The sequence below is a fragment of the Staurois parvus genome, unplaced genomic scaffold (genome assembly GCF_062004578.1).
Source record: "Staurois parvus isolate SC_StPar_1 unplaced genomic scaffold, SC_StPar_1.0 ptg000154l, whole genome shotgun sequence".
Taxonomy (NCBI): domain Eukaryota; kingdom Metazoa; phylum Chordata; class Amphibia; order Anura; family Ranidae; genus Staurois; species Staurois parvus.
The window spans coordinates 7666153-7679950 of record NW_028317950.1 but is presented as its reverse complement, the minus strand read 5'-3'; the positions used below and the strand labels follow the sequence as shown (position 1 = coordinate 7679950).

The following is a 13798-nucleotide window of genomic DNA, read 5'->3' as shown; positions in this document are numbered from 1 at the left end:
ATAGTGACACTGTATTACTTGTGGGGGGGTGATGAAGATTTTTTTTTTTTTACACTGATTGCTTTTACACCGATAAAGAAATACTATGAGAGCTGTGATTGGTCACAGCTTGCCACATGGTACAAGGCTGTTGTGAATAGCCTCGTACCATGTGATCTCTGTGATCATTCACATATTTCACAAGTAGTAAGCAATGATGTCAGAAGTGACATCTTGCTTACTACTATTCTTGTGATCACTGATTGGGACCAGGGGTGGACTGACAACTCATGGGGCCCCCAGGCAATAGGGGATCATGGGGCCCCTGTGTCCTTGCCCAAACTCAAAAAAGCCTATGAAAAAGGTACCAGGGGCATCTCATGGGGCCCCCTACTGACCCCGGGCCCTCGGGCAGTTTCCAAATGGTCCTTCCGCCCCTAATTGGGACCTCACACAGAGGTCCCGTACAATGATCGGTGTTCTGGTGCTGCACGCTCCCAGGCTAAAATGGTGGGCGCCGTTTATGAATGGCAACCCGCTCCTGCAGTGCTCCCATCCGGCCGTTTATGAGTTAATGAATGCACACACGTGTATATGAACAGTAAGTATATCTGGTACATGAAGCTATAATGTTGAGCTGCTACAACTTAGACCGTCACATTTAGATACACTTTCCACGTTTCTTACCAGCTTGGTCCACATGTTGGTCAAATATATGATACATGCCAGCAAAGGCATAATTCTCACTCAGGGTAGTGTCACCTGCCATTGCCCTGCTTGCTTCAGCCAGTGGTGTAGGCACCACACTGCCAGGAGCCCTGAGGATGGAAGGAAATGTAGAACTTAGTGAAAGCATCAATCACCAGTTAACTTAATATGCTAACCTAATAACTTCCATAATATTACATTATGATCATGTTAATTCTTTGTATTGCTTGTGAGATCTAGGAGTCTCTATCTGTACTGAAGCAAATGTTTCCACTGAAAATGTACAGAACTTCATCCAGCAAAGAAAATGTAACTAAATAGTTTTCAATCTTGAGACTAAAAACCAAGGTTTGTATTGCGCACAGTTACAAATATGTGAAGATGCAGTGACACAATTTATTATTCTCCATTGGTTCTTCTTACCGTTCCTCTTGAGCCACACGGTTCATCTGTGCCTGAAGTTGATAGGAGCCACGACTGACCGAACGCCTGTGACCTCTTGACCCCTGAGACCTTGGCTCTTCTTCCAGATCCTGAAAGAATACATACAGTAAATCAATAATGAGTGCTAAGTTATCAGCATCCCTCCATTTGCTCTTCCTTCACTTACAGCCCAACTCCAGGAGAAGTAACAATGCTCCCTTGCAGTGAGGCTGCCTCCACACTGGAGTGGTTTAATGCTTGTTTGGTCTAAGGGATGGGAAAAGCAGTTTTAACTTACCATATCCTCCACTCCCCCAGCAGAAGGTGATCCCCCTATGTTCTGGCAGTGGACTGTCCCTCAGCATCCCTACACCCAGTGTAAGGCTATGGACGCTTCATTGATCCTGACAACAGGGACATCCAACCATGACTAGAACATGAGGGATAAGAGGCTGTGGGGACCAGTCTAGCAGCACCGAGGAGCTTAGCAAGAGCAGAGGAGTAGGTAAGTAAAATTGCTTTTCCTGGTCCCACTAGGTTTAAATGAGCTTTTAACCCTTGCAGTGTGGGAGCAGCTCTGGAGTTAAACGTAAATTAAGAATATCTAAATCCATGTTTGCATTATATTGCAATCTACCAATGTTAAGATTTGGGGGCTGCATTAGTATTCTCGTTCCAGACTGTTAGCCCCTTTTTTTTCAACTGTTAGTCCTGTGAATAACACACTTCCTATCGCTGGGTGGCAATGCTCACTCCTCCAGTTTATCTATGGAAGGATCGAAAGAAAGCACCCAGGCTGAATTTCAAATATTGCTACTTCTGTTCATCTCAATTACATGTGGGGTGATGGGATAAAAGAATTGTATTCTTTGGATTAATTATGCTTTACGTCTAACAACTGCTGCTCTACCACCAGCCTGACCTCAGGGCATGTGGTCTCCTGAGAACATCACACTGCCTGAGTCAGACTGTTCATCTGCCTTCCAAACCACTGCCTCTCAAGTTGATGTCTGCCTGCCCTTAAACACTTACTCCTAACTCCTGGGAGTATTAAATAACAGTTCCCTGTGGTTGCTCAGATTCCTCGTAATTGCAGGCTCTGCTGTGTAACCTAAGGAACTTGGAGACAGTCAGGGGAACTCGATTTGAATTCCCATCAGAATTCCGATGTGCCTTCGCACAACAAATGTCAGTGTGTGCAACAGATTCATGAACATTTTAGAAACCGATCTATTTGGGGTATGCAACACATGCAGTGATGCATTGAGAATGGAGTTCCCATCCAACCACTGCAGCTGTCACACAGACTAGTGTTTCTCAAGGCACAGTCACAAGGCACCCTTTAAAATTATGGACAGTCTTGAGGCACCCTATGCTAAAATGGGATGCCTCTAGACTGTCCATAGTTTTAAAAGGGTACCCCATTCTAAAATGTGAAAAACTATTCTTTAGTTTTATATAAAACGCAGCAACATCCACACATGTACGACACCCAACATTAGAGGTGATTTATTCTTCCAAAGCAAATACACCTTTGCACACTGGTACTGACTAGTATTCCATTGTTTCTCTTCTCACTCAGTTTTTCTCCATCACTGAGCTAATGAGACCCCCAGCACTGATGGAGAGGGGCAGGGGAGAGTCAAATTAGGATGCTGTGCAGGCAGCTGACATCCTCTTTATCAACTAATGATGTCAATGGTTGTCAAGACGCCGGTGGCTAGAAGGTTACAATGGAGCACAATGAAAACCCGTGGCTTGGTTGATCCTCCCGCTGGCTTGTATACAAATTTTGGACAATTTTTTAGACCTTTTGCCAAGGTACCTCTGAAATAACCTCATGGCACCCTGGCTGAGAAAAGCTGACACAGACAGAGCAGTAGCTGAGGAATTTTGTAGCTTGGGTGAATCCTGAAGGGGATTCACAGACATTCGTTCCCCATCAGATTTGCTTCCATTGTAACTGACAGCAGAAAGTGAGTGGATTTATAGGCAACAGCCTGCCTGCTATTGGCTATAGATTCTGCCCATTGCCTTCTATTAAGCACAAGGGGAGTGTGAACCTGACTGGTGTTGCAGATTTCCTATTAGGCTTCGCCTGCTGTGTCAGTATCATTGGTTGCTAGTTACATAGTTAGTCTGACTGAAAAAAGATAAAAGTCCATCCAGTTCAACCATAAAAAAAAGTTATAATCTTATACCCACAGTTGTCCCAGAGGAAGGCAAAAAAAACCCCAGCAAAGCCTGATCCAATTTGCTCCTGCAGGGGAAAAAATTGCTTCCTGATCCCCTGAGAGGGAACCGGATATTCCCTGGATCAACTTTACCTATAAATGTTAGTATCCCATTATATTCTGTGTATTCAAGAAATAATCCAGGCCTTTTTTTAAAGCAACCAGAACCAACCCTTGAGAGAGTCTATTCCACATTTTCACAGCTCTCATTGTGAAGAAACCTTTCCCTGTTTGGAGATTAAATTTATTTTTCTCCAGATGTAAAGATTGCTTCCTTGTCCTCTGTGATGACCTCAGGGTGAATAACTCTACACCGAGTTCACTATATGAACCACTGATGTATTTATACATGTTGATCATATCCCCCCTTAATCTCCTCTTCTCAAAAGATAATAAATTCAGTTCCGCTAATCTTTCCTCATAGCTGAGCTCCTCCATGCCTCTTATCAGTTTGGTTGCCCTTCTCTGTACTTTCTCCAGTTCCCCAATGTTCTTCTTGTGAATTGGTGCCCAAAACTGAACTGCATATTCCAGATGAGGTCTTACTAATTTGTACAGGGTAATATATCTCTCTCTGGAGTCTATACCTCTTTTACTACAAGACAGGATTTTGCTCACTTTAGAAACCGCAGCTTGGCATTATTAGGCTTGTGATCTACCGGAACTCCCAGATCCATCTCTACCATTGATTCCCCCAGTTGTACCCCCCCCTAGTATGTACGATGCATGCATATTCTTAGCCCCCACGTGCATAGCCTTACATTTATCAACGTTAAACCTCATTCGCCACATAGTTGCCCAATTAAACAGTGCATTGAGGTCGGCTTGTAAATTGAAGACATCCTGTAAGGACGTTATTCCACTGCACAGCTTGGTGTCATCTGCAAAGACTGAAATGGGATTTATAATCCCAGACTCTTTATCGTTTATAAATATATTAAAAAGTAAGGGTCCCAACACTGAACCTTGGGGTACACCACTGACAACCCCAGACCATTCAGAGTATGAATCATTAACCACTGAATTCGGTCTTTTAGCCAGTTTTCTATCCATTTACATACAGATTTTTCCAAGCCTGTAGACTTTACCTTACACATTAGCTGTGTGTGGGGAACTGTGTCAAACGCTTTTGCAAAAATCCAAGTATAGCATGTCCACCGCCACCCCTCTGTCCAAGGATTTGCTCACCTCCTTGTCAAACAAATCTGATTTTTTTTTATAATTTCTGTCTTTCATGGATCCATGCTGTCTGTTGCTTAAAATATTTTGTTCCAGCAAGAACTCATCCATGTGGTCTTTTATTAAACTCTCCAGTATCTTCCCAACTATAGAAGTTAAACTAACAGGTCTATAATTACTTGGTAAAGATTTTGACCCCTTTTTAAATATTGGCACCACATTGGCCTTACGCCAATCTAGTGGTACTATGCCATTAAAGAGTCCCTAAAAATTAGAAACCATGGCTTTGACATGACAGAGCTCAATTCTTTAAGGACCCGTGGGTGTATGCCTTCCAGTCCAGGTGCTTTATTCACCTTTATTCTTTCTAAATATTTCTGGATTATATCAATTGTGAGCCAATGTGGATCATCTGGAGCTGTGTCAATACCATGCCCATTATAGACAAGAGCTCCCCCATGCTCCTTTGTATACACACAGCTGAAGAAGGTATTTAATAGATTTGACTTCTCTTTGTCCCCAATCACCCACTCTAGATTATTTTGTAAAGGGCCTACATGCTCGGACCGAACCTTTTTACTATTAATATATTTGAAGAATTTTTGTGGGTTGGTCCTGCAATTGTTTGCAGTCTGTCGTTCGTTTTCAATTTTTGTGGCCTTTATATCCTTTTTGCATATTCTGGTATATTCTTTATAATGTTTAAACGATGATAGTGTTCCTTTTTTTTTATATTTATAAAAGCTCTTTTCTTATTATCTATAGCTTTTTTAACTTTGGCCGTAAGCCACATAGGTTTGATTTTTAGCCTTTTAAACTTGTTGCCTATGGGAATCTATATTGCAGTGTGTGCACACACAGTTTTTTTGTAGAACTCCCATTTCTGTGTTCATCAATGCCAATATTCTCTCCCAGTCTAAGTCTTGGACAGCAGCTCTCAGCCTTGGAAAATTAGCGCTCTTGAAATTGAGTATTTTTATTTTTCCTGTATTGTTTGTTGTTTACAGCCAACAATAAATGAAATCATGTTATGGTCACTGCTACCCAGATGTTCTTTTATATGGACATTCGTAATAAGCTCTACATGGTTTGAGATTACCAGGTCCAGCAGAGCATAATTCCTAGTTGGGGCCTCCTGAATTGTACCATAAAATTGTCCTGTAGTAGGTTTAAAAATGTTTGCCCTTTTACCTGTTCATGCAGTACCATTACTCCAGTCAATTTCCAGGTAGTTAAAATCTCCATTATTATCACTGTCCCAGCCTTTGCAGCTCTTTCAATCTGTTCAAGGAGCCGAGTCTCCACCTCCTCATTAACACTGGGAAGCCTATAACAAACTCCAATAATTAGGAGGCTGTCAGCAATAGGAGGTGCAGCTAGTGCCTGGTGGGAGGGGAGGAAGCAGCAGTGCTAATGTGCTGCCTGCTACACAGTGTACAGAGACAGGTACTTTGCAAATCTATGAAGTAGAAGCAATTATTTTTTAATGTGGTGCAGTAATAGCACCACAAAAATTGATTTGAAAGAGGTGGAGAGCAACAGAAGGTAACCAGACTTTGGTGCCACTTTAAAGTGGAACTTCACTCTCACAATCAACATTGGCTATTTTTAATCCTTATGCTGCTAGCATTAGTAAATTGATAGGAAAGTGTATTACATTTCCTTAGTTTTAAACTTTTTTTTTTTACATTCCTTCAGTTATTTCCTGGTTTCCAGGCCTAGGTAAATGATACATCCCAGGAGTCTTCAGGAGGGAAGAAGGAGTTTTCTCAGCTAAGCACACCCTCCTGTCTGCATGTCTGAGCTAATAGCAGGTGGATTCCTGGATGTAAATGGTACATGAACCATCTGCCCTTTCTCAAGATGGCTGCTGCCAGAAATGCTAGGGGGTGTTTTTCAAAGTCGTTTCTCAGCAAAATAAAGCACAGAGACATGAATGGATGGATGAGTTTGCATTGAATAATAAAAATGAATTAACTAGTGTTTTTGGTTTGCAGTGCTCAGATGCAGTATAGTTCTGCTTTACGTTCCACTTTGAAAGTGTAGATACTGTTTAATAGATCTTTAAAAGCATGGATGTAGATCGTAATAAGAAACCAGATTTCTCTTCAGTTAAAGCAGACTGAACACAGAAAACAATTTATGAAAGATATGTTTTAGGATTGGGACATTTTCTATACTGCTTGCTTATTACTTACTAAATAGAACCCAGGATCAGGCTCACCTCCATGCGATCCAAAGTAGTTCGAGAGCTTCGGATGCTGTTACTGTGTGCCCGGAAGCTGCTTTGCTCAGACAGAGGGCCGTAGCGTTGCGCCAGGAGCTGGCTGCGCAATTTCAAGTACTGACGCCGTAAGAGTGGATCATACCCCGCCTTTGCATTTTCGCGGAGGAGCTGGCTGCGTCTTCGGATGTACTGTGTGCGAAACTGGGGATGGGCAGGAGTGCGGTATGCGTTGTACCTGGCAGAGTTAGAATGTGGGTTAGTTACCGTATAAATTTATATGTGCACATACTTCACTGCTTAAAAAAAAAAAAAAAAAGAGAAGTCGTAATAGTTGTGCTTATGGCGGAATATGAATACTTATTATCAATATATACTGTTTGGGCAGGCTTAATGGAATATGAAGCTTGGAGTCCCCTCGTATCTGAAGTGACATTTCTTGCTTCATCACATATTGTCTCCCAGCTTGTTGAGTATGCAAAGCAGTGTCAAGTAACAGTTTGTTTACATTGTTCCTAAAAGGAATCTGTACTGAGAGAAATATGCATTTTGCCATTACTGATATATTTTTCTTCAATCATTTCTGAGTCACTAACTTATAGTAAGCATGCAGCAAGTGAAGTCAAAATAGCTGATTTTAATAATTGTCCTGGAAAAGTGCCTCAGAGAGTATTGAAGTCTTCGGGATCAGCATGACAGCTAGATAAGTAGCTCTTTCAAAAGGACAGATCAACAGCTGTAGCCCCCATATCGTGGACTCTCTGCGTGATCAATGTACACTGCAGGGGGTTTAACAAACTTTATAGCAGTTTCCAACCTTTTGTTGCTCTGAAGAAATTGCTGGGATTTTTTTTCAATAAGTCCCTTGCAGAGTGATTCAGGCTGGTAGGGTCTGGTTCATTATGATCAGTTTGTGCAATCTCAGAGTTCTAATGAGAATAGCTGCAGGGTCTGCATCCCTTTGGAAATATTTAACTCTTGGGAAGTATCTCATCAAAACTAAAAAAAATATTGCAAGGGTGCCTAAATTTTGAATTGTATCAAACTCTGGGGAAAATCAGTGAGGCAACCACAGAAGCATGAAATAACATTTCTGGGGGTGTTTTGTGCACCAACTGTATACAGAATGCCTCCAGTACAGAAAATTGCAGTGGCTCCAGACTGAAAAAGAGGGGATATATTTAATAACATTAAATTACAACATGGCTTGTGTAGCAATTGTATATACTACAGTGCCTTGAAAAAGTATTCATACCCCTTGAAAATTTCCACATTTTGTCATGTTACAATCAAAACTGTAAAATGTATTTTATTGGGATTTTATGTGATAGACCAACACAAAAGTGGCACATACCGTATTTTTCGCTCCATAAGACGCACTTTTTTCCCCCAAAAAAGGGGGGAAAATGTCAGTGCGTCTTATGGAGCGAATATAAAGCGGCCGGTCCGGTATTTCTGCCGCCACCATGTCAGAATATCGGGCTGGCCGCTCAGCTGTTCTCTCCTGCAGGGCCTTACCTGTTCCTCGCTCCAGCGCTGCACAGTCTTCCCGCGCTGGCTTCTGTGACAGCCGGGTGCCCACTGCGCATGCGCTGCGCTTTGTGAATGGTGCGGTGTCTTCTGGGACACAAAGGGCCCAGAAGGCGCCGGGCCAATCACAAAGCGCAGCGCTTCTCGCGCATGCGCAGTGGGCACCCGGCTGTCACAGAAGCCAGGGCAGGAAGAAGAGGGAAGAACAACACCGCGGAAGTGGGAGCGGGTACCTGTCAAATTCAGGTACCCGCTCCCCCTCCCTCCCCAAAGGTCAGCAGTCTCTGGTCATTCCCTGCACTCGCCGCAGTCTATTGTCATCCCCTGCACTGGCTGCAGTCTCTGGTCATCCCCTGCACTGGCTGCAGTCTCTGGTCATCTGTAATGTGTCCCTGGTATTTTCCCTGTACTATGTCCGCAGTCTCTGGTCATCTCCTGTACTGTGTCCGCAGTCTCTGGTCATCTCCTGTACTGTGTCCGCAGTCTCTGGTCATCTCCTGTACTGTGTCCGCAGTCTCTGGTCATCTCCTGTACTGTGTCCGCAGTCTCTGGTCATCTCCTGTAGTATGGCCGCAGTCTCTGGTCATCTCCTGTACTATATCCACAGTCTCTAACCATCTCCTGTAGTATGTCTGCAGTCTCTGGTCATCTCCTGTACTATGTCCGCAGTCTCTAACCATCTCCTGTACTATATCCACAGTCTCTAACCATCTCCTGTAGTATGTCTGCAGTCTCTGGTCATCTCCTGTACTATGTCCGCAGTCTCTGGTCATCTCCTGTACTATGTCCGCAGTCTCTAACCATCTCCTGTACTATGTCCACAGTCTCTAACCATCTCCTGTAGTATGTCTGCAGTCTCTGGTCATCTCCTGTACTATGTCCGCAGTCTCTAACCATCTCCTGTACTATATCCACAGTCTCTAACCATCTCCTGTAGTATGTCTGCAGTCTCTGGTCATCTCCTGTACTATGTCCGCAGTCTCTGGTCATCTCCTGTACTATGTCCGCAGTCTCTAACCATCTCCTGTACTATATCCACAGTCTCTAACCATCTCCTGTAGTATGTCTGCAGTCTCTGGTCATCTCCTGTACTATGTCCGCAGTCTCTAACCATCTCCTGTACTATATCCACAGTCTCTAACCATCTCCTGTAGTATGTCTGCAGTCTCTGGTCATCTCCTGTACTATGTCCGCAGTCTCTGGTCATCTCCTGTACTATGTCCGCAGTCTCTAACCATCTCCTGTACTATATCCACAGTCTCTAACCATCTCCTGTAGTATGTCTGCAGTCTCTGGTCATCTCCTGTACTATGTCCGCAGTCTCTGGTGATCTGTACTATATCCACAGTCTCTAACCATCTCCTGTACTATGCCCGCAGTCTCTGGTCATCTCCTGTATTATGCCCGCAGTCTCTGGTCATCTCCTGTAGTATGTCCGCAGTCTCTGCGGACACTGTACAGGAGATGACCAGAGACTGCGGGCATACTACAGGAGAGGACCAGAGACTGCGGGCATACTACAGGAGAGGACCAGAGACTGCGGGCATACTACAGGAGAGGACCAGAGACTGCGGGCATACTACAGGAGAGGACCAGAGACTGCGGACACAGTACAGGAGAGGACCAGTCTCTGGTCCTCTCCTGTACTGTGTCCGCAGTCTCTGGTCATCCCCTGTACTGTGTCCGCAGTCTCTGGTCATCCCCTGTACTATGTATGCAGTCCATTGGTTCAGAATATTTTTTTTTTGTTTTTCGCCTCTAAAACCTAGGTGCGTGTTATGGTCAGGTGCGCCTTATGGAGTGAAAAATACGGTAATTGTGAAGTGGAAGGAAAATGATACCTGGTTTTCAAATTTTGTTACAAATGTCTGAAAAAAGTGTGGCGTGCATTTGTATTCAGTCCCATTCACTCTGATCCCCCTAACTAAAATCTAGCGGAACAAATTGCCTTCAGAAGTCACCTAATTAGTAAATAGAGTCCCCCTGTGTGCAATTTAATCTCCGTATAAATACAGCTGTTATGTGAAGCCCTCAGAGACTTGTTAGAGAACATTAGTTAAACAGCACTATGAAGGCCAAGGAACACACCAGAAAGGTCAGGGATAAGGTTGTGGAGAAGTTTAAAGCAGGGTTAGGTTATAAAAAAAAAATATCCCAAGCTTTGAACATCTCACAGAGCACTGTTCAATCTATAATCCGAAAATGGTATGGCACAACTGAAAACCTACCAAGACATGGCCATCCACCTAAACGGACAGGCCGGGCAAGGAGAACAATAATCAGAAGCAGCCAAGAGGCCCATGGTAATTCTGGAGGAGCTGCAGAGATCCACAGCTCAGGTGGGAGAATCTGTCCACAGGACAACTATTAGTCGTGCACTCCACAAATCTGGCCTTTATGGAAGAATGACAAGAAGAAAGCCATAAGACGTTCCATTGGCAGTTTACGAGGAATTCATGTGGGGGATACACAGCAAACATGTGGGAAAAGGTGCTCTGGTCAGATGAGACCAAAATTGAACTTTTTGGCCTAAAAGCAAAACGCTATGTGTGGTGGAAAATGAACACTGCACATCACCCTGAACACCCCATCCCCACTGTGAAACGTGTTGGTGGCAGCATCATGTTGTGGGGATGCTTTTCTTCAGCAGGGACAGAGAAGTTGGTCAGAGTTGATGATAAGATGGATGAAGCCAAATACAGGGCAATCTTAGAAGAAAACCTGTTAGAGTCTGAAAAAGACTTGAGACTGGGGAGGAGGTTCACCTTCCAGCAGGACAACGACCCTAAACATACAGCCAGAGCTACAATGGAATGGTTTAGATCAAAGCATATTCATGTGTTAGAATGGACCAGTCAAAGTCCAGATCTAAATCCAATTGAGAATTTGTGGCAAGACCTAAAAATTGCTGTTCACAGACACTCTCCATCCAATCTGACAGAGCTTGAGCTATTTTACAAAGAAGAATGGGCAAACATTTCACTCTCTAGATGTGCAAAGCTGGTAGAGACATCCCCAAAAAGACAGCTGTAATTGCAGTGAAAGGTGGTCCTACAAAGTATTGACTCTGGGGGGCTGAATACAAATGCACACCACACTTTTCACATATTTATTTGTTAAACATTTTGAAAACCATCTATCATTTTCCTTCCACTTCACAATTATGTGCCACTTTGTGTTGGTCTATCACATAAAATCCCAATAAAATACATGTACGTTTTTGGTTGTAACATGACTAAATGTAGCTCTCAGCTTTCCTCACTGAGCTCTACAGAGTGTAATTTCAGCTCTATGCCCCCCTGATTTCTGAAATCTCTGACAAGCTTTATAAATTCTGCACTTTGAAGGTATGTGGTGAAGAGATGGCTGCAGGTAAACAGGTACAACCTAGGTAGGAGGATTTGTTTAACCTCTGTGCATCACCTGAGGCCAGTCACTTCACTGGGTATGTGGAAGGGTTTACAACCACTTTAAAAACTTTTGCACTGGCTCAATTATGTCTGGTTCCTATATGTAGAAAACAAATCTTAACATTTTCCCACATCATTTCTTTTGAGTCCACTATGACCTGCAGTGTACATTATATAAACAAAAGGTCATCAGCGAAAATTGTGAAATACACAGCAAACACCTTGCAGGTAGAACATTTTAGAAAAGGAATCCTTGTGTTTTAATACCTTGCATCAACTGCCAGGACTTGCTGCCAAACTGCAGCCATTCCACGAAAAATACAGGTTTCCTCAGTCTAACAGGATGGACCAATCCTACAAATGAAAAGTAATATTGAAAATTACATCAGTGGCCCGATTTTTTATGACATACAAACAGAATCTTCACAAGTCAAATATACAGTCAGGTCCATAAATATTGGGACATCGACACAATTCTAACATTTTTGGCTCTATACACCACCACAATGGATTTGAAATGAAGCTAACAAGATGTGCTTTAACTGCAGACTGTCAGCTTTAATTTGAGGGTATTTACATCCAAATCAGGTGAACGGTGTAGGAATTACAACAGTTTGCATATGTGCTTCTCACTTGTTAAGGGACCAAAAGTTATGGGACAGAATAATAATCATAAATCAAACTTTCACTTTTTAATACTTGGTTGCAAATCCTTTGCAGTCAATTACAGCCTGAAGTCTATAACGCATAGACATCACCAGACGCTGGGTTTCATCCCTGGTGATGCTCTGCCAGGCCTCTACTGCAATTGTCTTCAATTCCTGCTTGTTCTTGGGGCATTTTCCCTTCAGTTTTGTCTTCAGCAAGTGAAATGCATGCTCAATCAGATTCAGGTCAGGTGATTGACTTGGCCATTGCATAACATTCCACTTCTTTCCCTTAAAAAACTCTTTGGTTGCTTTTGCAGTATGCTTTGGGTCATTGTCCATCTGCACTGTGAAGCGGCATCCAATGAGTTCTGAAGCATTTGGCTGAATATGAGCAGATAATATTGCCCGAAACACTTCAGAATTCATCCTGCTGCTTTTGTCAGCAGTCACATCATCAATAAATACAAGAGAACCAGTTCCATTGGCAGCCATACATGCCCACGCCATGACACTACAACCACCATGCTTCACTGATGAGGTGGTATGCTTAGGATCATGAGCAGTTCCTTTCCTTCTCCACACTCTTCTCTTCCCATCACTCTGGTACAAGTTGATCTTGGTCTCATCTGTCCATAGGATGTTGTTCCAGAACTGTGAAGGCTTTTTTAGATGTCGTTTGGCAAACTCTAATCTGGCCTTCCTGTTTTTGAGGCTCACCAATGGTTTACATCTTGTGGTGAACCCTCTGTATTCACTCTGGTGAAGTCTTCTCTTGATTGTTGACTTTGACACACATGCACCTACCTCCTGGAGAGTGTTCTTGATCTGGCCAACTGTTGTGAAGGGTGTTTTCTTCACCAGGGAAAGAATTCTTCGGTCATCCACCACAGTTGTTTTCCGTGGTCTTCCGGGTCTTTTGGTGTTGCTGAGCCCACCGGTGCGTTCCTTCTTTTTAAGAATGTTCTAAACAGTTGTTTTGGCCACGCCTAATGTTTTTGCTATCTCTCTGATGGGTTTGTTTTGTTTTTTTCAGCCTAATGATGGCTTGCTTCACTGATAGTGACAGCTCTTTGGATCTCATCTTGAGTGTTGACAGCAACAGATTCCAAATGCAAATAGCACACTTGAAATGAACTCTGGACCTTTTATCTGCTCATTGTAATTGGGATAATGAGGGAATAACACACACCTGGCCATTGAACGGCTGAGAAGCCAATTGTCCCATTACTTTTGGTCCCTTAACAAGTGGGAGGCACATATGCAAACTGTTGTAATTCCTACACCGTTCACCTGATTTGAATGTAAATACCCTCAAATTAAAGCTGACAGTCTGCAGTTAAAGCCCATCTTGTTTGTTTCATTTCAAATCTATTGTGGTGGTGTATAGAGCCAAAAATGTTAGAATTGTGTCGATGTCCTAATATTTATGGACCTGACTGTAAATATAATATAGAGGTCCTA

General features: G+C 43.0%; 1 protein-coding gene across 2 annotated transcripts in view; it reads right to left on the bottom strand.

Annotated features, from left to right (window-relative positions):
• Positions 1-13798, bottom strand: part of WDR13 (WD repeat domain 13) — a 35947-nt gene that overhangs the window by 17363 nt on the left and 4786 nt on the right. For both annotated transcript variants that reach the window (XM_089675004.1, XM_089675005.1), the window contains exons 2-5: positions 11955-12041; positions 6748-6985; positions 1111-1220; positions 667-797 (exon numbers count right to left, since the gene is read on the bottom strand). In XM_089675004.1, the coding sequence (XP_089531130.1) occupies positions 667-797; positions 1111-1220; positions 6748-6985; positions 11955-11995 (520 nt within the window). In that variant the 5' untranslated portion in view covers positions 11996-12041. The remainder of the gene's footprint in view (positions 1-666; positions 798-1110; positions 1221-6747; positions 6986-11954; positions 12042-13798) is intronic.